The 26,911-nt window shown below is 42.6% G+C and overlaps 1 protein-coding gene across 7 annotated transcripts in view; it reads left to right on the top strand.

Annotated features, from left to right (window-relative positions):
• VPS53 (VPS53 subunit of GARP complex) overlaps positions 1 to 26,911 on the top strand; it is a 204,325-nt gene that overhangs the window by 85,952 nt on the left and 91,462 nt on the right. For all 7 annotated transcript variants that reach the window (XM_053568540.1, XM_053568542.1, XM_053568545.1 and 4 more), the window contains 5 exons: positions 4,391 to 4,469; positions 7,940 to 8,083; positions 8,561 to 8,703; positions 12,104 to 12,245; positions 24,427 to 24,528. In XM_053568540.1, coding sequence (XP_053424515.1) covers positions 4,391 to 4,469; positions 7,940 to 8,083; positions 8,561 to 8,703; positions 12,104 to 12,245; positions 24,427 to 24,528 — 610 coding nt within the window. The remainder of the gene's footprint in view (positions 1 to 4,390; positions 4,470 to 7,939; positions 8,084 to 8,560; positions 8,704 to 12,103; positions 12,246 to 24,426; positions 24,529 to 26,911) is intronic.

Below are 26,911 nucleotides of genomic sequence, written 5' to 3'. Positions count from 1 at the left end.
CTTACATGAGAGAAGCTTGGCTGGTTGGGAAGTCACATGGTCTAGTGAAAAAAGAACTGAACCAGAGAATGGCTTTCCACTGACTGGCTGTACGGCTGTGACAAGTTCTCTCTGGGCCTCTATAGTTTCAAAAGTAGGAAGATTGTCCTTGTTGATCTCAGAAGCATCCTGCTGAGTCACTCTGAGATTCTAGGTTGAGAGTCTTTTTAGTGTCTGTCTGCTTGAAAAATGTAGCATCTGACTCATTAACCACCTTGTTCCATACAGACTCCATGTACTTGGAAGGGCAATATATTTATTTGAGAATTGTTGAGGGTATTTTCTTTGGGACTGTCATTCACAAGGTAGCAAAAATGTCAGGGTTGCTTTATCCACAAATATCTAACTTTTATCATCTTCTTACCCTCAGCAACCATCCCTTATGAAAAACTGATGACACATTCAGGAAAGGGCACCTTTGAACAACCCTGAAGTCCCATAGGTGGAGGATGCCAGAAACTATGTGATTGCCCTCTCTTGCTGAGCAGCACCATGCATCTTTTGTATCATAAGAGGGACCAACATTGAATTGTCACCATGCAGCAGGCTGAGCTTGTTTAGATGCCAGGAGGAATTTTTATTTACCCTATTCTCTTTGAGTTGTAGGCTGACTTTCATAAGGGTGACTGGGAAATCTTGGTAGTTGAATGCATATACTAGACAGTAGAACCTCCATAGGTGACCACCTACATTGACCCCCTCCTTAAGTTGACCTTATTTTCATAGATCACATGTGTGTATCAGTATAGTAGGCCTACTTCCTTTCTTTTTTTTGAGACAGAGTCTTATTACGTCGCCCTCGGTAGAGGGCCACGGCGTCACAGCTCACAGCTCACAGCAACCTCAAACTCTTGGGCTTAAGAGATTCTCTTGCCTCAGCCTCCCAAGTAGCTGGGACTACAGGCGCCTACCACAAGGCCGGACTATTTTTTTGTTGCAGTTGTCCTTGTTGTTTGGCAGACCTGGGCCAGGTTTGAACCCGCCATCCTCGGTGTATGTGGCTGGCACCCTAAGCCACTGAGCGCCGAGCCCCGAGCCAAGGCCTAGTTCCTCATGTTGACCACCTCCGTATGTTGACTTGTTTGTTACAGTCCCTCTGGTAGTCAACTTACAGAAGTCCTACTGTACGCATATTTGCTCTGCTGACAAGGGACGTAGTTAACCCATCTCTTTACAGTAGGAAGTTAATTTTCATTGTTATAAGAGGAAGAAATTTAAAGGAATGAGGCTAAAGATGTCTGTTGACTTTCTTCTAGAATGCTGTTTAGGAATTGATTGTACAGTTCACATCTTAACCTGAAAAGGCACGGGGCTGGGGTTTGGGTTTAGATACCATTTACAGTGTCCGTAAGAGAATGAGTGATCTTTCTTCTGAGTTACTGACGACTACTTCAGAAACCATTGCTGGGAACATTTATATGCAGAAGCTTGTTCTTTTTTTTAATTTTTATTTATTTATTTATTCTGAGACAGAGTATCACTGTGTTGCTACTCTTTTGTCCTGGGTAGAGTGCCGTGGTATCATGGCTCACAGCAACCCAAACCCCTGCATCAGCCTCCAGAGTAGCTGAGACTACAGGTATTGTGCTGCTATGCCCGGCTAGCTTTCCTGTATTTATTAGAGACAGGGGTCTTGCTCTTGCTCCAGCTGATGTCAAACTCCTGAGCTCAAGCAATCCACCTGCCTAGGCCTCCCAGAGTGCAGGGATTACAAGCGTGAGCCACCGTTCTCAGCCTACAGAAGCTTATTCTTCTGCTCCAACATTAAGAGTGCACCCAACTTGCAGCCCTCCCCTCCCCCCCCCCCCGTAAAACCAACTGGCACTGTTTGATGGGTGTCCCGGAATAATGAGTACTGGAGAAGACACACAAAAAATTTAGTACAGGCCTCTCTCCCCATGCTTGTATTTCACAGCTGCTCTTAGTTGTGGCCCCTGGAGAGGAAAAGACTTGTGATTACATGCAGCCCACTAGTGGCACAGCCAAATCTAGCCTAAGTCAAGAGATGACTTTGGGACAGTGCCTGTGGCTCAGTGGGTAGGGTGCCGCCCCATATACCGAGGGTGGCGGGTTCAAATCCAGCCCTGGCCAAACTGCAACAAAAAAATAGTCGGGCATTGTGGCGGGCGCCTGTAGTCCCAGCTACTCAGGAAGCTGAGGCAAGAGAATCGCCTAAGCCCAGGAGTTGGAGGTTGCTGTGAGCTGTGTAATGCCGTGGCACTCTACCCAGGGCGACATAGTGAGACTCTGTCTCTACAGTAAATAAATAAATAAATAATAAAAAAGAGGTGACTTTAAAAGTGGATTAAAGAACATGGCAAGGAGGTCTATATATCAGTCTAGTGATTCACCCTCCCTTTTGTATTCTGACGGTACTAAGCCCCATCATAGGCTTTTGTTGTTTTTTCAGCCACCTCAGTTTCAGAGTCAGCAAGAATATGGAATTAGAGAATGGTAGGGATGGGAATGGGGGGTGAAAGACGCAGAGCTGGGACCATCAGTATTGCTGAGATGGTCAGTAGTTCTGAAAATATGACTGGGGGTGCCTCTGGCCAGGGTTGGGCTTGCCCTCACTGTACCTGTGTGTGCCTCCAAGAAGAGTCCCTGGAGGCCAAAGGAGGCCATCTGCCGACTCACTGTGTGAGGATCACAGATGCTCTCAAATACAAGTTTATGAAAACATATTCTTTTCTCTTATATCAGGTTCCCACTCAAGGAATGTTTCCCACTGTCTGTTGGGCTACTCTGATGTATGGCCCTGATTCTGATCTAGGAACCTAATCCAGTAATAGCTTTATCTGGGTCATTTCTGACCCACTTGAAAACTGACTGAAAGGCTGAAAACCCACCTGTAAGAGTGATTTTAAAAGTTTTGAAGATAGTGGGAAAACCCTGGAAAGTATTTGGAATAAGGCATAATTATAAATATGCCTCAGAAAAAACACTCTTTTGGGCCATGCCTATCCCCTCATTTAAAAACAAAAATCTCAGCAAGTTGCCAGGCACTCATTAGTAGCCAAAGAAATTGTGGTTTTGAGCTGTTCACTATTTCTAGAAACTTCACAAAGTTTATTTGGAAGGAACAGGGTGGAGACCAAGAAAGGAAGCACACTCCTTAATGGTACTTCTAGCAAAGATAAAGTATTTGCCTTGGGTACAGAGCAATCCAGCAGGGTCTCAGAGCCCAGCTGCACTCCAGCTCTGGGAAGTAGCCAGTGTGAGGGGACAGCTGGCAGGGGACATGGAGGACATAGAGGCCGCGATCAGTTGCAAGATGCAGTGTGCAGCTCCTGTGTCATCCTTCTCCTTTTTCCTCTTACGTTCAAGCCAACAAATAGTCCAGAGCTACATGCAGCCACCATGAAGGCTGGGCCTCCCCATTCTAACTGGTTTTGCCTGGAATTCCATCTTCATATTCACAAATTTCTGAACTTAAATCTTCCTTCAGTGGCTTTCGCTCTTTATTGGCAGTGTCCTTTCGCTCTTTTTTTTCTTCTTACTTTAGAAAACATTTCTTTTGTTCATTTATTTAAAAACTTATGATTCTGTTGGTTTCTGGGTTAAGAAAAATCAAAAACACCACCATGAAAGGGTTTAGAGCCCTGTTCCCATTCTCTGCTCCAAGGATCAGGAGAACACTTACACCAGTGATCCAAAATGGATTTGTACACATATGTGCACGTGTGCACACACACTTATTTATTTATTTTGGTATTCAACTGTGTGCTTATTTTTATTTCAGGTTGATCAGGTTGATTTGAGAGTATAAAGAATTAGGTTACAATGTCTGTGTTTGTTAGGTATAGTCCCTGTTGTAGCTGTGTCCCCCACCCAGGAGGTGTGCCATATACGCCCACACTGTGCCCATTAAGTGGGAGCACACCAGTCCCTCTCCCTCCTTCCCCCACCCCTATCTTGAATTGAATTGAGTTTTTCTCGTGTGTGGGCTTCGTATTAGTATTGAGTACGTTGGATACTTGCTTTTCAAAATGGATTTATATTTGATCTGAGCGTTATTCTATAACATTTTCCCACAATATCAACTACTGCCCAGTGAAATTTTGTAAAGGTTAACATACCCTACCTCATGCATGACAGGTGAGGGGTGGCCCTAAAAGAACTTTGAGGGATAGAGAAAGGCCATCCTGAGAATAAATTAGATGCATGGGCCCTGATCATAAACCTGCTGCTACCTGGTGTGTGACCTCTGTTACCTGGTCACACATCCCTGTCCCCTGCCTGGGTGAACTCCAGACATGTCAACAGTTCTGATCCCAAGGGAATCTGTGCATAATCACTTGTGGGTATTTGAAAATTGTGTGAAGTGGTAACATGTCCCTTTTCCTCACAGAGTGAAGGCCGCACAGACTGAGTTAGGACAGCAGATCCTGGCTGACTTTGAAGAAGCATTTCCTTCCCAGGGGACCAAGGTATTATTTTGCATTTCCCTTCCAGTCTTTAGATGTTATCACCCATTCTCGCCAAATTCATACTCACTATAGTTGCCTTCTCATTTATCATTCCAAAAGTGTTTGCTGGCAGCTGCAAATGCATTTGCTACAAGTTTAGGGTAATGAGACCGTCCTTGACTTTAAATATCCCAGAGCAATGTCACTTTCCCATTGGTGTTCTTCTGGGGTCAAAAAGTGGGGATTTGTTGTGATTTAAGTTAGTATATGTCAAACCATATATCTCGTCTACACTATAAATTCCTTTTTTCTCATAGCTGTGTTTAAAAAGAAATCTTCAAGCCACAGTGTTTTTTAGGATTGTTATGTAACTTACTGGTTTCAGTTTGGTGAAAAGACAACTGGGAGGAGCATCCAGGGGCTTATGTAACTCTCTGGGTGCCACGGCTAGGAGCCTCACTCTTAATGATCATAATCCTGTTCTTTGGAATTAATGCCCTTTAGCTCTCGCTGGTAGCAGAGCTGTTTATGTTGTGTCTGCACAGTCCGTGGTATTTCACTTGTGAGCTATTGGTTACCCTTCTCATGTAACAAGCTTTTCCTCACTTGGCTGTCACCATGCTTGAGTAACTTCTTTTAGCTCTATCCTTCAAACTGTAGCAGATGTCATCTTAATGCTTTGCATGTGTCAGAGAGGGAAGAGCTCATACTCAGCAAAAGCTTTTTTTCTATTATTTGAGCTATTCCAAGAGAAAGAATTATTCAAGGCAGAAATGTACTGAAGCACACAGGGGCAAGGAGCCTTCCGTGCTGAATTTGGTGGGTGGAGATGAGGGCTATACATTCGTTTACTGAGCCAAGGAACATTTCCTGGATCTGCTCTATAATTCAATAACTGGAAATATCTTTATCACTTTTTTGTGTGCGTACTCCCTAAAAGAAACTTAGGAAGTAAGTGGGTGTGGTTGGCCCAGTTTTTGTAGATTACTTTCTATAGGAAACCTGCTCCTGATTTTAATGTCTTCATATTTTATGGCTGTCTGTTAGTAATCAGGTATTTACTTATAAAGTTCTTTTCTTTGAGAACCTCATATTCTTTAGTCATCTGATATAACTGCAGGGAAGGAGTAGATGTTGGGAAGCCATTATTCCTGTTTACTACTCGAGGAAAAATGAAGGTCAAAGAAATAAAAAGAATTGTGAGGCTGTTCACTAACGGTGGGCACTGGACTCCTTTTAGGCCTCAGTCAGCTTTGCTAGACTGCCTTTCTATTTTCAAGAAGTTTCAGAAAGATAGATGAAGCCCATCTTTATTATTTAGAAGAAACTAACCATGACCTACTCTATATCTTTTTTCCCAGATCCCACCAGGCAGATGAAGTTAAATGGTTTTCTTTAACAACATGCCTCCCATTTCTCTGGCTTAGTGACTTAGTGTTTCTCTCTCTCTCTCTTTTTTTTTTGAGTTTTCTTTTATCCTTTTTAAAAGTTATGGACTTTTCTTAAAGGCCTTGTGTTACTATTTCTATTTCACAAATGGAAATCAAGATTTTTTAAAAAAATTATCCAAGGTTACCTAATAAATCCTCTGTAAATGAAAAATCTAAACCCATGAACTCATAGGGATTTGCCTCTGCGACTAGATCAAACCTTTTCATCCAGAAGTAAGAGTTGAGTAGTTAGTGTATTTAGCAGATGACATTAACAGCCACTCAGTGCGAAACAAGTCACTGGTTTAACACTATAGGTCTCAGGCAGCTTATGTAACACTTTGAAGCAGAGAAGGATAGATTTAGAAAGAATTGACCAAAAAAATAAAATGAAGGGCGGCACCTGTGGCTCAGTGGGTAGGTGCCGGCTCCATATACTGAAGGTGGAGGGTTAAAACCTAGCCCCGGCCAAACTGCAGCAAAAACATAGCCAGGCGTTGTGGCGGGCGCCTGTAGTCCCAACTGCTCAGGAGGCTGAGGCAGGAGAATCGCGTAGGCCCAGGAGCTGGAGGTTGCTGTGAGTGCTGTGACATCATGGCACTCTACTGAGGGCGGTAAAGTGAGACTCTGTCTCTACAAAAATAAATAAATTAATTAATTAATTAATTAAATAAAATGAAGATTTGGAAGAACCTTATTCATCATCTGGTTAAAGTCTATTATTTTTTATATGAGGTTGAGTAGCTGCACTAAAGCTGTGTGACTTTCTAACCAAGCCAATGGTAGAAGAGTCCAAGTGTTCTTTGTGCTGTAGTTCACTCAGCCAACCATGTTAAGTCCGTGATTTGCTGTAAAGAATTTTTCAGCAAAATTGACTTGCCTTTGGTAATAACAAAGAGCACCCCATCATGGCGTACCAGTAACTGCACTGATAACCTTCCACTGGTCTTTTCAGGTCAAGGGGCTGATACCACAATATTTTACCTTTGGCTGTCTGGGTGGTTGACTATAGGGAAATAAGTCCAGTGTTTTAGAATCTGATTTTTGATTTTAAAGGCTACCACACAACTAAGCAGGTCACTACAAAACTTTTTTTTTTTTTTTGTAGAGACAGAGTCTCACTTTATGGCCCTCGGTAGAGTGCCGTGGCCTCACACAGCTCACAGCAACCTCCAACTCCTGGGCTTAAGCGATTCTCTTGCCTCAGCCTCCCAAGTAGCTGGGACTACAGGCGCCTGCCACAACGCCCGGCTATTTTTTGGTTGCAGTTTGGCCGGGGCTGGGTTTGAACCCGCCACCCTCGGTATATGGGGCCGGCGCCTTACCGACTGAGCCACAGGCGCCGCCCCCCACTACAAAACTTTTAAAGTAGATTATATTATGGTTCATTATTTCACTTCCGAGGAACACACTTGATAGCATCCTTTCTGATCACCTGTGCAAGCTTTAGCTTGCTTGGCTTATCGGTGTTGCTGGGAGGGCTTCATTTGTTTCCATCTGTGCAGATTTTACGTTTCTTGATTTTTGTGTATCTCAACACTTTTGTAATGACCCACATATAGCTCTTTAAGAACAAGAGTCATAGAAGTTGGAATTAGGAAAAAGTGGCGCAGGTGGAGTGAGACTGGTGTCATTCTGGCTTGTGGGCCTCTTTGACAAAGTCTTCTGACATCATAGGCTGGTGTCATGCTGGCTCGTGGGCCTCTCTGACAAAGTCACAGGCTGGTGTCATGCTGGCTTTTTAGGTCTCTTTCAGTTTTGGTTTTCAGAAAATAAAATTTCCTGTGATCATTGTTGGCCCTGTTTTGCAAAAGGTTTCATTGCTGATTCACAGGGTAGTTTTTGTATTGGCTACTGTGAGACGAGCTTAATGATTCTTTCATGAAAACAAGTAACTGATATATCTCTGATATATCCACCCACAGTAAAAAGAATGAGTGTCAAGGGAGGGGTAGTAACACTAACAATGTGAGAGAAACAAGAAGTAGCAGCTGTCAGAGGCCAGGCACTTTAAAGGGGGTTTCTGGCTTTTGAACTGGTGCATGTTGTTTGTTTTACTAGAGACCAGGAGGACCCAGCAATGTCCTACGAGATGCGTGTCTGATTGCTAATATTTTGGAACCCAGAATCAAACAGGAAATCATCAAAAAGTTTATTAAACAGCATCTGTCAGAGTATCTAGTACTTTTTCAAGAAAACCAAGATGTAAGTATTGACCAAATGAGATCAGATGTAACACTTGAATTTTATTGAAAAATGATTCTTGTCGAGCCTACTGATTTATACCTGATGTAGCTTCACTGACTTGTACTGACTTACAGTATTGATTGTTGAACAGTGACTCCTAGGGACTAACTTTACAGTTCAGTGGTTCTCAATCATTTTGAGATCACTGATCCTTTGGAGAAATTAATGAAAGCTATAGATCTTCTCCCCAGAAAAATGCACCTATATACAAAAACTGTGCATAGTTCCTGAAAATTTACAGAACTCTGAAGTCCAATTATGTACCCCAGGCTAAAACCTCTGGATCAAGTAAAAAACATAGTTTAGATTGTTTAAAACCTTAAGCAATATAGAGATTGGTTATCTTTTTCTTAGTTCTGCATTTTTACTTGTTTTCTTAAACTGTTAATATAACTTCTAAGCACCGGGGTGATTTTTGTTCCCTACCTTCATAAGGTTGCCTGGCTAGACAAAATCGACAGACGCTATGCCTGGATAAAACGCCAGCTTGTGGACTATGAGGAGAAGTACGGCCGTATGTTTCCACGTGAGTGGTACATGACGGAGAGGATTGCAGTGGAATTTTGCCACGTGACAAGGTAGATCCCAGCTCCCTACTCATTCTGGTGTTCAGTGAATTTTTTAAATCAATCCCCTCCCCTCCAACGAGTCTCTAGTGGTTCCATGTTGTCCTGTGGGTTGGGTACCACTTTTAGACTCCACCAAATGATTGACACCACCCTCTTATCTCAAACAGGCTGCCTTCTCTCTACTTTTCCAGCCCAAGACCCATCTACCAGAGTCAGCTATACAAGGCATCCCTGTACCTTTCCCCACATCTGTATCACATATACCAGTGTGCTGGCTGTATATATATCCATCGTCATTTTGGTTTTCCGGCTTACTATCATAGATGGGTAGTTCCATAGAGACAGGGATAGTAGCTACTTTAATGACATAGGAAATAGTTGTTGAATGAATTTCCAACCCCTAATACAGTGTTTATAGTCTCTGGGTAGGTAATAATAATGGTATCTGAATGTTCTAAGCACTTTATTATTCATTTATTTATTTATTTATTTATTTATTTATTTATTTATTTATTTATTTGCAGAGGCAGCAAATTTAATTGAATTCATGTGTAATAATTACAGGCACTGTGCCCCGCCTTCCGCTGCCCAGGCAGCAGCAGGGGTGGTGCACGGGCTGGGGCATATGCCCCCAGCTGTGAGGACGGCAGTTCCAGGAGTGATTTTTCAGATAATATAAAAGGACCGCAGGGGCAAGCAGTGGTGCCCCCCACCCCACCAAGACACATCAGATTTCAAGATGTTCTAAGCACTTTAAAGACCTTCCCTCAATCATCCTCTCTACAGTACCCATGAGTGTAGCCCAGGGCCAGCGAGTCCTTTATACTGAAAAATTAAAGCCCAAAAAGATGGGTGCAGTGTATTTACCACAAAGCTAAGGCTAGTGCCAAACTTTATACATTCCTCATTTGCAACAATACTACAGCAGTGTTGGTAGCTGGTTCTTATTAGCTGTGTATTCCCATCGAGTAGTACACAATTACATTTAACTCTGGGCTAATAAGGAGGGTGGAAAGGCCTCTATCTGAGCACCACCCAGCCACCTGAGCATGATTCACGGTGGCCATCTTAAAATCACAGGCAAATCCCATGCTTTAAATATATTCTGGGGGAAAAAATAATTTGAGAGATAGGACTATTTTTTGATTAAGAGAAGTTTTAGGTTCACAGCAAAATTAAGCAGAAGGCATTTCTTCCCCTACCCAGGCACGGATCCCCCGAGGTCAGCACCTTCCTCCACAGTGATACACTTGTCACAGTCAGTGAGCCGACCTTGCACATCATTGTCCCCTAAAGCTTGTATTTTATGTTAGGATTCACTCTTGGTGTTGTATACTTTATGTGGCTATTTTGTTATTGTTGTTTAAATTTTTTTTTAAGAGATGTGGGGGGGGGGGGTCTTGCTGTGTTGCCCAGGTTGGCCTGAAAACTCCTGGCCTCCAGCAACCCTCCTCACTCTGCTTCCCAAGTAGCTGGGACTATTGTGCCTGGCTCCATTCCAGGTAGCCATTGTTTTAAGAAACACGCATGTTAGCACAGATAGCCTTTTTTTTTTTTTTTTTTTTTGGCCGGGGCTGGGTTTGAACCCGCCACCTCCGGCATATGGGACCGGCGCCCTACTCCTTGAGCCACAGGCGCCGCCCCAGATAGCCTTTTAATACTAATTTAAAGTCAGTTCAGCAGGGCTCAGTGGCTCATGCCTGTAATCCTAGCACTTGGGAAGCCAAGGCAGGTGGATTGCCTGAGCTCACAGGTTCAAGACCAGCCTGAACCACAGTGAGACCTGGTCATGAAAAATAGCTGGGCGTTGTGGCAAGCACCTCTAGTCCCAGCTACTGGGAGACTGAGGCAAGAGAATCACTTGAGCCCAAGAGTCGGAGGTTGCTGTGAGCTATGATGTCACAGCACTCTACTGAGGGTGACATACTAAGACTCAGTCTCTAAAATAAAATAAAATAAATAAAGTCAGTTGTTCACTGTGGCAGATTGCTTAAGCCCAGGAGTTTGGCGTTGCTGGGAGCCAGCCTGACGGCATGGCGCTGTAGCCTGGGGCAACAGAGTCAGACTATCTCAGAAAATAAAATTAAATTAAAACAATATAATAAAGTCACTTGTCATCTTCTAAATCCTGATTAGCAAAAAAAGAGTGAATTCCTTCAGAAACTATTAACTAATCCCCTGTAGCCTACAGTTCAGCAGACTTTCAAACTAACTCTGTGAAAAATGAAGCCTGCAAGAGGCTTGGACGTTTATTAAAGCCAACAAGCCGCTGGGAGCGTCAGTACCTGCCAGCGTTGTTTCAGCTAATGGCAGTGCTGCTGCCAAGCTTTTACTGTTAGAATTTTGGCTAATCCTACAGATACATCATTCTCAAATAAACTCAGAGGCCATTTGTTTGATTTTGTCACTTATTTGTGTGGGAAGATAATGATAGGTTAGTGTTTACTAAGAACTCTATGTCACCATTACTTATATCCCAAAACACAATATTTGATGGAGTTGCACATGAACTTTATCGGCAGGGACAACCTCAGCATATAAGTGTTCCTTTTTACATGGGAATTCCCATCTCTCACATGCATTTCCAGGGTTCCTGCTCTTTCATGGAAGAGATGGTTATTGAGCTCTGTAGAAGAGGGAGGACTTTTTAATTCAATAATTAATGACTTGTGCAATTATATGATATATACATTTTAGACTTTCTTTTTTTTTTATTGTTGAACTCATTGAGGGTATAAAGAACCAGGTTACACTGCTTGCATTTGTTAAGTATATGATATATACATTTTAATAAAATAACAAGTAAATGCTTCATATATATTATTAGCAAATTATTGAAAGGTTTAAAGATATAAAAATAGTTGTAACCAGGTAAAGAAGTAAGTCTCTGTAATCCTTGATGTTTTTGACTGGCACATAATTCTGCCTTGAAAGTCTTTTTTTTTTTTTTTTTTTAATTTATTTTTTTTGTAGAGACAGAGTCTCACTGTACCGCCCTCGGGTAGAGTGCCGTGGCGTCACACAGCTCACAGCAACCTCTAACTCTTGGGCTTATGCGATTCTTGCCTCAGCCTCCCGAGTAGCTGGGACTACAGGCGCCCGCCACAACGCCCGGCTATTTTTCTGTTGCAGTTTGGCCGGGGCTGGGTTTGAACCCGCCACCCTCAGTATATGGGGCCGGCCTGCCTTGAAATTCTTATTCAGAACATGTGTTTCTATTTCCCAGGTGTTAGACTAAGCAGGTAACAGACCGCAGGGTAGGAAATAACCACAGACATTGCGTGTGTGTGTGTGTGTGTGTGTGTGTGTGTGTGTGTGTGTGTGTGTGAATGTAAGCCAAAGCCATTTACTTTGTCTTACCTTGAATGAATGGTCATTGTGACAATATTCTTATCTCTTTGTTTTGAAGGACAGAACTTGCCAAGATTATGCGTACCAGAGCTAAGGAAATTGAGGTGAAATTGCTTCTTTTTGCTATTCAGAGAACAACTAACTTTGAGGGATTTCTTGCAAAACGCTTCTCTGGCTGTACCCTGACGGATGGAACTCTGGTAAGACCTTCCCAAGGGAGTTTGGAACATGACGTCAGTGGGTTGGGTTGTTGGGTTTCACCTCTGTTTCACTGTGTGGTGATTCTGTCCATTGGCTTACGTGCTTAATCCCCCCATTCCAGTGATTTCGCTGAATTAATGTAAAAGTGCTCTGTGTGGATTTACTGTGTGTTACACAGTGCTCTATGTTTTTAGAATGTCCCATCATCATTTTATCTAAGCATTGATCCCATTTTACCGACTACTCATCTGTGAGTCATAGAAGCCTCATGTATTTGGTCATAAATACCTTATTACTTGACAGTTATCAAATTTTATTGTACTTTAGATATGTTGTTACTCTAGGGTTTGCCTTTTAACATCTCTGGTCAGCAACCTAGGTCATTGTGTCTCTGTAAACCTCAAAGTGAGGTAAAGGGGTCTGGGGATTGTGTACCTCTACTAGGAAGGTAGAATGTAATATTGCTATAAAATATTCCATCTCTGTGGAAACAAAGACCAGGTCCAGCTGGGCACTATGGTGCGCATCTTGTAGTCCCAGCTACTTGAGAGGCCAAGGCAGGAAGATTGCTTGACCTCAGGAGTTTGAATCCAGCCTGGCAACTTAGTGAGATCCCCCCATTTCTTTTTTTTTTTTTTTTTTTTTTTTTTTTTTGAATTTCAGGTTAATGTGAGGATACAAACAACCAGGTCACAATATTTAATATTTGAATTTGTTAGGTAGAGTGCCTCTTGTCCTTGTGTCCTGCACCCAAAAGAGACCCTATTTCTTTAAGAAAAAAAAAAAAGGTCTCTTTTTGGAGGCCCAGGATCCCTGCCAACACATCACTATGCTTTCTTCAGATTGCCTGTCCATGGAGAAGCCAAATTTCTATGTTTTATTGTAATTTCTGTTTACCCTGTACATACACACGGCTTTTGAGCTCCTTGAATACAGGAATCACAGCTGACTCATCTCTGTCCCCTAGTCTTACAAAGAATGCACATAATTCATGCCAACAGCAATGGAGAGGAAAAAAAAAAAAGGAGAAAGGGAAGAAGAAATAACGTTGAGAGAATCATACCTCTTTAATTTTCTTAAAAGTTGGATTGGGGGGGTGAGGTGGCATATCTCATGCCTATAATTCTAGCACTCTACAAGGCCAAGGCAGGAGGATCCCTTGAGATCAAGAGTTTAAGACCCGTCTGAGCAAAGCAAGACCCTATCTCTATTAAAAATAGAAAAATTGGCTGGGCATTGTGGCAGGCATCTGTAATTCCAGCTACCCCGGAGGCCTCAGCAGGAAGATCACTTAAACCCAGGAGTTTGAGGTTGCTATGAGCTAAGCTTTGGCCATGGCACTCTACCCCAGGTGACAGAGTGAGACTGTCTCAACGAAAAAACGGGGCGGGGGCAGGAGTTGGCCAGGTACAATGGCTCATGCCTATAATCTTAGCATTCTGGGAGGCCAAAGTAGGAGGGTTGCTTGAGCTCAGATGTTCTAGACTAGCCTGAGCAAGAGGGAGACCCCATCTCTGCTAAACAGAAAAATTAGTTGGATGTCTTGGTGGTATGCACCTGTAGTCCCAGGTACTTAGGAGGCTGGCGTAGGAAGATCGCTTGAGCCCAGGAGTTTGAGGTTGCAATGAGATATGATCACACCATTATACTCTACCCAGGGTGACAGAGTCAGTTTTTAAACTGCTGGTAACAACAGAGAAGCAATGGGATTTAGTAGCAAAATTCTTGGGCCAGCCATCAGGAGAGATTTGTGGGCTAGTACTGACTCTGCTATAGCTTATGAATTGCCCTCTCTGTTAAATGGAAAGAGTAGACTGCCCTATTATTAAAAGGGAATAAACAAGTCATAAAACACAGAAGTGGTAATGGAAAGTACTGAAAGGTTTGACAACATAAAAATAACAAAATTCTGTTTGGCAAAAGAAAGCATAAACACAATTAATGGATTAAAAAATAGTTTAAGCTCTATAAGACAAATAATATGTAGCACATGTAAAAGATTCCTAAAAACCAGTAAGTAAGATAAGTAATCCATTAGAAGAAAGAGTACGGGGTTAGACAACTTACTGAAGAAATTAGTTAGCTAGTAAATATGGTGGGGGAGGGGATAGGATACTATGTTTCCGACATCAGATTAGTAAGAAAATTACAAGGTTAACAATGCAGGATTTCATTGTTACAACTTTTTTTTTTTTTTGTAGAGACAGAGTCTCACTGTACCGCCCTCGGGTAGACTGCCGTGGCGTCACACGGCTCACAGCAACCTCTAACTCTTGGGCTTACGCGATTCTCTTGCCTCAGCCTCCCAGGCAGCTGGGACTACAGGCACCTGCCACAACGCCCGGCTATTTTTTTGTTGCAGTTTGGCCGGGGCTGGGTTTGAACCCGCCACCCTCGGCATATGGGGCCGGCGCCCTACTCACTGAGCCACAGGCACCGCCCTCATTGTTACAACTTTTATAAAGAATAAATCGGCTTGGCACCTGTAGCTCAGTGGCTAGGGTGCCAGCCACATACACTGGAGCTGGGGGGTTCGAATTCAGCCTGGGCCTCCCAAACAACAATGACAACTGTAACCAAAAAATAGCCAGGTGTTGTGGCCAGTGCTTATAGTCCCAGTTACTTGGGACGGTGAGGCAAGAGAATCGCTTAAGTCCAAGAGTTTAAGGTTGCTGTGAGCTGTGACATCACAGCACTCTACCCAGGGCGGCAGCTTGAGACTCTATCTCAAAAAAAAGAATAAATCATCATTATCTATCAGAACAAGAAGTCTACCAAAACATCCACATAGTGAGGAAGATGTACAAAGGAAGAGGTGAACTGCAGCCTGTAAATCAAAAAAGTCAGGGTATTCATATCATGTATAATTCTTCTATCATTGAAGAATGGTTACATAAATCAAGATATATCAGTTCTCAACCTTGGGTCTCAACCCCTTTGTAACAATGAAAATACCTCGAGGCATTAGGAAGATTGAGAATCACTGCATTAGAAGGAATCCCCCCCTTTTTTTTTTTTAAACAGAGTCTTACTCTGTTGCCCCAGGCTTGCATGCCATGGCATAGTTTACAGCAACCTCAAAATCCTGGGCTCAAGTGATTCTCTTGCCTCAATCTCCTGATTTGGGACTACAGGCTCCATGTCTGGCTGATTTTTATATTTTTAGTAGTGATGGGGTCTCACTCTCCCTCAAGCTGATCTCAAGCTCCTGAGCTTAAGTGAACCACCCATCTCAGCCTCCCAGAGTGCTAGGATTACAGGTGTGAGCCACCGCACCCGGCTCATGCTATGGAATACTTTATACCATTATAAAAAGTAGCAAAATGAGGACAGATTTTAGATGTGCTAACATGGGAAAAAGACTCTCAGACATATTGTGAAGTACAAAGTGTAAGTTATAGCCCAGCATGTATGGTATGAGTCTATTTATATAAAAAGCAAAAAATGTGTTTATATACGTGACTGTGTAGCTAAAAGGTCTGGAAATGATGCCAGTGGCTGTCTCTGGGGAGAGGAGTTGGAGTGGGAGTAGGTGGAGAAGCAAAGGAATGTTGGTCTTTCCTTTTACTCTGGTATTCTTTTTGAAAATCATCTTACACAAATACATTTAAGTTCTTTTTGTGTACTTTAGCAAGTTATTTTTCAGTTGTTTTAAAGGAGAAACAACTCCAATGAAGGAGATGGGCCAAATCAGTGTTTTCCAAATTCTTCTAACAGCACCTAATGTGGAATCCAAACACAACATTAGCTAACCTTTTTTAAGCATCCACTGGGTGTCCCGTGCTGTGCTGGTTGCCTGTACCTGCAGGCAATCACTTTGTTCAACAGCTGTAGGAGGTAAGTGGTAGGTGTGTACTTACTTACTGTGACCTGAGGCCACAGAGCTAATACCTAAAAACATAATAACTTCGTCAGTCTGCACCTGGAGTCCCACTCACTTGCTCAGCTGTCACCTCTGCTGCCTGTTCTGGCTCCCATCTTTCTGGTACTAAAATCCTGGGACTTCAGTGGAATCTCCTCTGTGCCCCACAAGATCTGCCTCAGAGTAGGTGAATCAGGCTGGTCCCTCAGAACGCTGGCCTGTGCCGTGGTGGCAGCAGCAGCAGCGGAGTTTTCAGGTAAGACCACAATGCCCTGCCTCCTCAGGCTCACTTATGACTTTATCCAAATAAAATTCAACTGGAACCATGAAATACTCTTTGCATACTTGGCAAATTAAAAATATACACTTCTCTCCTTGCTAACTTGTGTTGAAAATTGATCTCTTTTTTAGTAACAAGGGAAAAAGAAATAGGCCACAAGATGGATGAAAATTCCCATAAAGAAAATGCAAGTCAGTAAAGTAAATAGTAAACAGAAATGCCGTTGAAAGACGCTAGTTATCTCCCCTGAGAACTATGTGGTTGGCTTCAGCACCCCCTGACTTCCTTTCCCTGGCTTATTGCTCTGACCTCCCCAAGCCACACTTTTATCTGGTTTCAAGCAGAGACTAGGAACAGCCCTACAGATATCTGCTTGGGAACAAGGAGGTTTAAGCTTTGAGCATTGACTCCACCCTGGGAGCCCCTGAGCTCCTATAGCCTCTAGCTGGGCACTGTCAGTAGAGCCCAAGGATGATTTTTCTGATCCAATATTCTGGCTAACCAGATGGGAAATAGGTCCCAGTGAAGGGTGCTTGAATAGCATTAGTGCCAGACACCTGTTTTGAGCCATTTTTCACCTCTTTTGGCTGGACCCTTCTTCCTGGTAACTTCTGTTTTGCATTTAGGGAGCTATAGGATCAAAGGAGAACAAATGGCCCTGTTGTTTCTGATGATAGAGTAGCTGGTAAACTTAGGTCTTTACAGGACACACTGGAATTCTCTCCTGTCTAAGGAAATGCCCTCAAGGTCAAAAGTGCTAGGGTAACAAGGGCAGGGAAAGACCTCGCTGATACAGAGGCTGTGGAACAGGGTAACCATGTAGTGACCATGACAAACTGACAGGAGCTACACATTTTCTAAAAATAATGCATTTTTGTAGAAAAAAGGTATAGGACTGTGGCGATTGACAATTGTATGCCACCTTCAGTGTCGGGAAGAACAGAGCTGAATGGGCTGGGTTTTCTGCCTTAACCCAACCAGTGCCAAGCTATTGAAATGGAGCTGTTTCATCTCCAAGTGCATGCTGTGCTCTGAGATGATGGTCAGTGGTCAGCTGGGAGCACTTGAACCTTTTCCCCCAGTCCCTTTCTTTTTGGTCTGCCATGTTTAAAATTTTCTGGCAGAACTTGTTTGTAAATTACTCCTTCAGTTGTTCAGTTGTTACTTTCCTCTCTTATCAAGTTCACAAAGGGTTTCAGATTATAAATCCTTGGCCAGAAGATCCTGCTGAATACCATCAGCTCTTTATTTACCCGTCAGGTTGGCCGACTATCTTCTCTACAAATTTCTCCAAGTCATTCAACTTCTTTATTCAACCCCTTCCCTGGGAACATTGCTTATCCCGCTTATCATGACCCAGCAACAATTCTGCATTCCAGGTACTGACAATTGCTGTCTAGTAGCCTTAAAGGATTTTCCCTTGTTTTATTTTATTTTTCCATCACTATAGAAAAACAAGGACTTTCCCTGAGGTATGAGTTTCTAGAAAGGGAACAGACAGCTGGGCTACTTCAGCTATGCAGGGCAGGTCTTGAAGCGTTGTTTCACGCAAGTCTGCTGAGGAAGGTGGGAGGCTGTCCCTGTAGGTGATGTTCACACTGAGCCTGGTCCTTGCCATCATCTCACTCTGAGCCAGGTGGTCCTTCTTCAGGTTCGTTCTGCCCTTTCAGTGACAGGGACTCTGGTGAATTAGTCATGGCCACTGACCATGATCCCAATACTAAGTCCTGGGAAGAGGCTGGCCTGGGCCAGGTTAGGGATTACAGCTGGGCCGACCTACGTGGAGACTTGCCATTCCCCAGTCCTTGCCACCTCCCCACCCCTACCTAGCTCCCCATGCTGCTTTGCTTCCAGGAAATGCTTTTTTGAAAATCTTTCTTTGGCCATTATTTTGTTTCAAGGTATCAGAATAAACTACGAAATGAACTAAAGTGTATCTTGATTCCCTTTAATATATTATTAAATGTTATTATATTACTATAATAATATATTAATTAATATAATTAATTAATGTTATATTGATATGATTAATTAATGTTATGTTAATTAATATTAATTAAATATAATATCATAAAATTTAATGCAATATCGATTATTAATATTATTTTATAATAAATTATAAAATTTAATATATTTATGTTAATATAACGCATTAAATTTTATATATTTTATATAAATTTTATTATATAATTAATTATATTAATGTTGATTAATTACATTAATTAATATTATTAATATAATAAATAGATGAAGGAAAGAAGCACTTTTGACCTTGAGGACATTTCCTTAGACAGGAGAGAATTCCAGTGTGTCCTGTAAAGACCTAAGTTTACCAGGTACTCTATCATCAGAAACAACAGGGCCATTTGTTCTCCTATGATCCTATAGCTCCCTGAATATAATATAATATTATATTAATATTATTATTTTAAAAAATTACCATTTAAGCATTTTTACTTATTTGTTTATTTTTTGCAGTTTTTTGTTGGGGCCGGGTTTGAACCCACCACCTCCGGTATATGGGGCTGACACCCTACTCCTTTGAGGTGCCGCCCATATTAATATATTATTAAATATATTAATATTCTATAAGTATATGCCATATTTTATAGAAAGTTAGTGAATTCCTTGGAGAGGTGCCGTGGAGTAGGTAAGAAGTCAGCCAAGGAGCCAGGCCGGCCAGAGATCCCCCCTTGCTACCTGCCCCCAGCCCACACCCCCTACCCTTCCCTGGATCATTCACAACCGTTTAAGTCCTTGGACTGTTTGACAGTGAAACAGTAAGGACAAGCTTGAAAGTGTGACTACTGGCCAGAATGACCAGCCCCAGCTCAGCTCCTCCTCCTGATCCATGGACACACATCTGTTGTTCTTTTGTTCTTTTGCGACTTTGACATCTGCTGGAACATTAGCCTGAAAGAGCCCTAAGGACAGGGCTTGTTTTGTTTTTACTGTACTACCCCTAACAAGTTATATGGTGTCCTGTGCTGTAACTATTATTTGAAGAAGTGAACTTTTTCCAGTTACCCCAGCTTCTGACCTATTAGGAGGGATTCAAGATAGTCTGTAGATTAAAATGCCTTGAAATTAAAAGCAAATGTCTCGATTTGATTTAACTATATCCATATGGATTATCCATGACCCAGTGATTAGATTCAAGGTGAACAAATCATAGCCTTTTGCTGATAGCAGAGATCAGGTTAGGTTCTGTAATGGCCTTGATGGTAGTTTTCCTTTTTTTTTTGAGACAGAGTCTCACTTTGTCATGTTTGGTAGAGTACTATGGCGTCATAGCTCACAGCTCAAACTCTTGGGCTTAAGCGATTCTTGCCTCAGCTTCCCGAGTAGCTGGGACAGCCACAATGCCAGCTATATTTTAGAGATGGGGTCTCACTCTTGCTTAGACTGTTCTCAAACTCCTAAGCTCAAGGGATTCTCCTGCCTTGGTTTCCCAGAGTACTAGGATTCCAGGCATGAACCACCATGCCTGGCCTGAGTTAATTTTTGTATAGGATGTATATATATAACTTTATATCCTTCTTTCCTTCATATAGCTTTAGGGCTTTCTCGATCACCGCATAATATTTCATAATGTACATATGCATGATTTCCCTAAACATTCTTTTCTTATTAGACCCTTAGTTATTGTTTTCACTTTTCTTTTTTTTTAAAGAGACCAGTTCTGGCTCAGTGCCCATAGCACAGTGTTGTACAGCGCCAGCCACCTGCGCTGAGGCTGGTGGGTTCAAGTCCGGCTGAGCCAGCTAACCAACAATGACAACTGCGACAAAAAAATAGCCGGGCCTTGTGGCAGGTGCCTATAGTCTGAGCTACTTAGGAGGCTGAGGCAGGGCTTGTTTTGTTTTTACTGTACTACCCCTAACAAGTTATATGGTGTCCTGTGCTGTAACTATTATTTGAAGAAGTGAACTCTGAGCCCAAGAGTTTGAGGTTGCTGTGAGCTGTGACACCATAGCCCTCTACCATGGATGTCTCAAAAAAAAATTTTTTTTTAAGTGTTAAGGGCTTTAAAAATACTGTATGAGTTTTTTTTTTTTTTTTTTTGGCCAGGGCCAGGTTTGAACCTACCACCTCTGGTATATTGGGCCAGTGCTCTATTCCTTGAGCCACAGGTGCCACCCTGTATGAGTTATTTATCAGTTATCTTAACTCTTCAGGTAAATATCCTCTATTACCCCCACCCCCAAGAAAGAACAATACATGTTAATTAAAAACTCAAACAAAATAAAATACTTTAAAAGAAAGATCTCTTTTTTCTCAATTTCTCCAAATTCCCAGAGGTAGCCACTGTTTAATAATTTTGGATCTATTTTTGAGACTTTCTTACAAGCAGGCTTTCATACATGTACAGGCTTTTTGTTTTGCTTACAGAAAATAAAGTGTTGCTCATGTTTCTGAAGGACATTTTACTGAGGACTTTTCATCTGATCAGGATTTATTCACAAGTAGTTTTCCTCCTTCCTCTTTGTGTAGGGCCCTAGATGAGAAATTTAATAAAACAGGTGCTTGGGTGGTGCCTGTGGCTGGAGGAGTAGGGCACCAGCCCCATATACCAGAGGAGGCAGGTTCAAACCAGGCTCCAGCCAAAAAATGCAAAAAAAAAAAAAAAACAAAACAAAAAACAGGTGCTTGTGATCTAGTAGGAGAAAGGAACCTATACATAACTGTCACAAAATAGGATATGAACATAGTAGTAGCAAGAGAGAGTGGTCCCAGTGATGGTAAACACCAGGTGTGCTTAGCCCTGTGCTTACAGTCTTGACAATCAGCTAAAGCCCCCCGGCCATCTCTTAAGGACAAGTTAGGAATGGGGTTAGAGAAAGCATTTATGGAATGAGAAATGCAGAGCTTTCATCTCATAACTGAAAGTTTTCTCCTCCAGGGAGCGGAAGAAAGTTAGTCTTAAATTTCAGAGCTCCTTCTTTGATAATTTGACATGTCCTGTGAGGGCCTCCGAAAGGGATTTGTGCAGGCAGACTCAGATGTGGGTATGCTGCTGACTAAAGCCAGACTTTGCCTTCCCAACAGTGAATCAGACAGCTTGCCTATCCTGTGGCTCTTTGTGTTTGGAAGGTGCTGGAAATCCCATATAATTTAATCAGTAGGAATTAACTGGCTATAAGAAGAATTTTGCCTTCCTGTATGGACTCGAAATCAACTGTCAACATAGCAAAAAAAAAAAAAATTCTTTTAAAAATGGAAAACCGTTCCCTTGTTGGCAATTTTTCTTTTTTTTTATTTAGCATCCCCAGAGTTCATGAAATGTGTCATTTGAGTTATTAAAACTCTAAACCCAAACTTGTAATTCTCTGGTCTACAGCAGCTGCAAAGCAGGACTGAGAAGTGTGCTCTGGTTGGCTCTGACAACAGGGCTCTTACAGAGAAGGCCACCTTGTGCTGAGAGGGCTTTCTGCCAAGACCTGTTCGTTTATTACAGCAAATTAACCTGAGCAGTAACGTAGCCCTCTAAGTAGCAGGAATCTGTGTCCACACATCAGGGCTGTGTAACATAACTTTTACCAATAGGGTTACAGGCAGTATGAGCCATACTTTGAGCTCTTTAGTTGTAGACTAGGGAAGGAGGAAGTGGCTCAGTATGCTCTTTTGAACTTGTCACTTGATGGGCCGATTGCTTTCATTTTCTAGAGAGACACCAAAGAGACAAAATGATAGGGATAGGATCTTGTGATTAAAAGGAATTCTTTTTATAGGACATTTAGCCTTGTGCTCCCACTTCTTTCCCTTGTGAGAGTTTCTTCATTAAGAGAAGCACAGTAGGCTCGGCACCTGTGGCTCACGTGGCTAAGGCGCCAGCCACATACACCTGAGCTTGGTGGGTTCGAATTCAGCCCAGGCCCACCAAACAACAATGATGGCTACAACCAAAACATAGCCAGGCGTTGTGGCGGGCGCCTGTAGTCCCAGCTACTTGGGAGGCGGAGGCAGGAGAATCACTTGAGCCCAGGAGTTGGAGGTTGCTGTGACCTGTGATGCCATGGCACTCTACCCAGGGTGACAGCTTGAGGCTCTGTCTCAAAAAAAAAAGAAAAAGAGAGAGAGAAGCACAGCAGTTCTGCTTAACTCAGTTGCTCGCTCCTATTAAATAGTACTGAAAGCTTCCACTTACTGAAGCTCATGGCTCAGCATCTGTAGCTCAGTGGTTAGGGTGCCAGCCACATACACCAAGGCAGGCGAGTTCAAACCCGGCCCAGGCCAGCTAAACAACAATGACAACTGCAACAACAACAACAAAAATAGCCAGGCATTGTGGCGGGTGCCTGTAGTCCCATCTGCTTGGGAGGCTGAGGCAAGAGAATCGCTTAAGCCCAGGAGTTTGAGGTTGCTGTGAGCCGTGACACCACAACATTCTATCAAGGGCGACACAGTGAGACTCTCTCTCAAAAAAAAAGAAAAGAAAAGAAAAAATGAAGCTCATCTATATCTAATTGTGAAATGTTATTCTCAGCCTTGGTAGACTTAGATGAGGAACATTTAGTTCAAAATCAAATCCTGTTTCTATCACTGAACAGTTTTGAACAAAGCTTTTAACTTTGGTTAACTGACTTGCTTCCCACATCTACAAAGGACCAAAAGACAGAATCATAGTGACTTAGCTCAACTGCATGATCTCAAAACTCACTATTAAAGCTAGTGGAATCAGGAATCAAATGCTATTGACTAATTTTATTTTGTTGTTGAAAATTAAATTTGATGGATTCCCTTTCTTACTATTCACCTTCTCTCTAAAATACCAGCAATCCTTTAAAAGACAACAAAAACTTAGAAATACTGCTTTCTAAATATAACTAAGTTTATAGGAATTCGTTTTCCTCTTACCAAAGAAGCCAAGGTTGGAGTGTGCAAATTTGAAATTCTTGCTTGGTTGTTAGACCATATTGCTTCTCACTAGGATATCACACGCAATCATAACCAGGCTTTCTCGCAACCAAGCACGCAAGTGTTGTGGCCAAGAATTAAGTCACTGAAATGAATGTAAGTAGAATTGTCTTAAAGCCAAAATCAGACACGGGTGTGGTTTTTATTTTTTGTATTTAACCTGGGGTTTTGTTTTTTGTTTGTAACACGTGGTGTTATCATTCTGGCACGTGGTGAAATCATTCACAGTTCAGTCCCTCTGCTGTCTCTCTCAGCTGAGGCTTTAGTTCAAGTTGCTTTACTAGTACCAGCTAAAATGTCACAAATATATTTAGAAATTGCCACTCTACTTAGCTACAAAAAGGTGACCAACAAGTAGAGAACATTTTGTAAAATTTTGTAATGAGTATTTTGTAAATAAAGTTACATTTTAGCTTCAATTTCTCATTTTTCCTATGTGTGGCAACTTTGAGGGTGACTTTTGCAAACCCTGTATTTCATGTTTTTATTTATTGTTAGTTTTATTTATTTGCTAATTTATTTATTTTTGAAACACGGTCTCCCTTGGTTGCCTAGCTAGAGTGCAATGGTGTCATCATAGCTCACAGCAACCTCCAACTCCCAGACTCAAGCAATCCTCCTGCTCAGCCTCCTACCCAGATAATGTTTGTATTATTTGTAGAGACAGGGTCTCACTATGTCATTCAGGCTGGTCTTGGAACTCCTGACCTAAAGTGATTCTCCCATCTTGACGAGCATTGCAGATGTGAGCCATTGTGTCCAGCCCAATTGTAAAACTTTAATGCCTGGGTAGGAGACTTACAGCATGTGGCAGGAGCATCTGACCCAAACCTGACAGACAGGGAAATTTGCCAAGCAGATAGGGCTTATCATTTGAGGTCTGATGGATGAGTAGGAGTTTGAGCGGATTAGACTTGGGGTGGCATGGGCAATAAGGCTTCAGGAAGGTGGAAAAACAAGGTGAAAACCTGCAGGTAAGAGTATGGTCCCTATTGTCTCAGAGTCAACTATTAGATCAGATCCTGTGACCTACCTGTCGAAGAGACTTGGAAAAAGTAGATCAATGGGAAAGACTATTCAGTATGCTCAAAAATACCTCTTTCTCATGTCTACTTAACAGAAAAAACTCGAGTCTCCACCCCCATCTACCAATCCCTTCCTGGAAGATGAGCCAACACCAGAGATGGAGGAGCTGGCAACAGAGAAAGGAGATTTAGATCAAGTGAGTCTGCATTAAACCACGGGTAACCTACCTGAAGACGGTGAAAATGGGTCAGCTCGCACCAGATCTGATCCTCTGGCTGTTGACCACATCCAGAGATTACAGCTTGGGTGGTCTTGACAGAAGGGCTTTATCTGAAAGTGCATGTAGAGAACTGAGTGAAAGGGCAGCCTCTCCTGCCCCACATCCCTGCCCCTGAAGAGCCTCACCACCAAGACTGAGCAGCTCGCACAAGCTGAATTAGCCCATGCGGTAGGCAGCAGAATTCTGCCCAGCCTCGTTCGTCGTGTCCTGAACTTGTCAGCTTAGCTTTCGGTTGTACTCTCGTCTGACACGATAATGTGAGAGGCTGAGAGATCCCGGGGAAGCTAGCAGAGGCCTCCAGGCTGTGTAAGCTGATCACGCTAGGTCTGGAAGCCATTGGGGAGGTCTGGAAATATCAAGGTGACCAATGGCATATTTGGAGAGTTACTTTTCAGAGCACACTAGCACTTTAATTTCCTTTGGATTTTTCTGTCCAGCTCTAAATTTCCTCTCCCTTCATCCTACAGAATAGTGTTTTTGTTTCACTGCCATTTTATGACAAGAGAGGTTAGAGCAATAAATCAGGACTTTTCCTTTCTGGATTAGCGATCCTTCTTTTTAATTTTCTACCTTGGCTGCGAGAGGATTCTTTTATGGTATTATTTTGCTCCAGACACCACCAAAGGGGAGGCTGGGAAATGCGTGGCCTGTGCTCCTAGTGCGGTGAGGGTGGGTGTACAGTCCTGGCAGGAGCTAAGAGAGCAGAAGTTCCAGGAGCAGTTCCGAAGTGATGCAATACGGTGTGTCTGGTCCATTGATTAAATGGTGGTAATAAAATGGATACCTTACGTTTTTTATAGAGCTTTGTAATTTAAAAGTCTTTTACTTTTTCGTCTTCGCGATGCCTGCCTCTCATTTTATAGATGATGAAACTGCAGCTGAAAGAGGTTAAGTAATTGGCCCACGGCTGCATAGTTTGGAAGTGGAGGAGCTGAGACTGAAAGCCAGGTCTATTGGTCAGAAACTAGAATTCCTTTCCCAGTGCTCTTTTTAAAAACACCTTCACGTCTCATTAAGAAGTAGAGGACAAAGGAATGAATCTTGGGAATAGAAGTGAATGAACAAGACTGAGGGGCTGTCTTATCCCAGAGATGTGCAGCATTAGATGGGGTTGACTTAAAGCTGTCGTATTATTGGCTGGTGTGGGAGAAAACAGAAGATTTCTTCTAATTAAATGCAACTCCCACATGTTAGGAGCAAGGACTCAGTAGAAAGAGGAGTATGGATGGAGAGCTAATTCTTCTGGTATGTCCTCCCCCACACCGGGTCACCTGTACCCTAGAAGCCTACTCTGCACAGTAGCGTGGTTGGCCTGGCTCCCAGGTCTCCCCAGTGCTAGTGGCTGCGACTGTCAGGTTCAGAATTGTTCAGTCGAACCCTCAGATGCTTTTAGTGCTGCCACAAAAAGTTGTCCCCTTAACTAGTAATCTCTGGATGTTACTAAATTGGATTTTGATAGAGGGGTCTGTCATACCTATGAAATCAGTTTTTTCAGGTAAAATGTGATTTTTGTTTCTCTTGCAACTTTTTGCCTAGCACGGAAGCTTGAAATTGCTATTGTAAGAACCAAGCCCTTCTCATTCTAAGAACACAGAACACTGACATCCAATAAATACATGGGGTAAAGCAGAGTCACGTGGTGGTGAAAATGCTGGACTCTGGTCTGCCCTTAACTGGCCACATGACCTTACATAGGTTATTTACACTCTCTAGACTCCCCTAGTTTCTTTATCTTTAGAGAGGGCTAAAGGTTTTCAAACTGTGTTCCTTGGTGTCCCCTCAGATGTCACAGTGGGGAGTTAGGAGGAAACCAGGGACCTAGGTCCCTGCAATCAGAACAGTTATATTTTGAGTTACTTTGTATTATGGACTTTCTTTTGAATCAGGAGTTTTATGTCTGTTTAACAAACAATCTAAACGAAACTAATACCCCCAGGACTAGATGATCCACCCTCAATTTCACAGCCTGTTATTCATTAGTAATAGAACTTATACACCACTGACTAATGCCATCCCTAACCTCCCACTACTTCACTGGCACTTGTGTTGCCTGTGGCCAATTAGGTGGGAGCATCAGGATCTCCCTCTTCCCAACAGCCTCATGGCTTCAGGAGCTGGGTGCACAGAAAGATAGGAGCCCTATGGAGTACTGGGGAGGGACTGCAGACGTTAGTGGTGAACTCAGCCAGAGAGGGCAGAGGGAAGGCCCTACTGTTCCCTGGGTCACCCACCCCGTTACGTTATTGTATCCAGTAGGCAGTTGGGCCTCAAGGTACAGGTTACTCCCTGCTCACTACTG

The sequence above is a fragment of the Nycticebus coucang genome, chromosome 18 (genome assembly GCF_027406575.1).
Source record: "Nycticebus coucang isolate mNycCou1 chromosome 18, mNycCou1.pri, whole genome shotgun sequence".
Taxonomy (NCBI): domain Eukaryota; kingdom Metazoa; phylum Chordata; class Mammalia; order Primates; family Lorisidae; genus Nycticebus; species Nycticebus coucang.
This window is presented reverse-complemented; position numbering and strand designations above follow the sequence as displayed.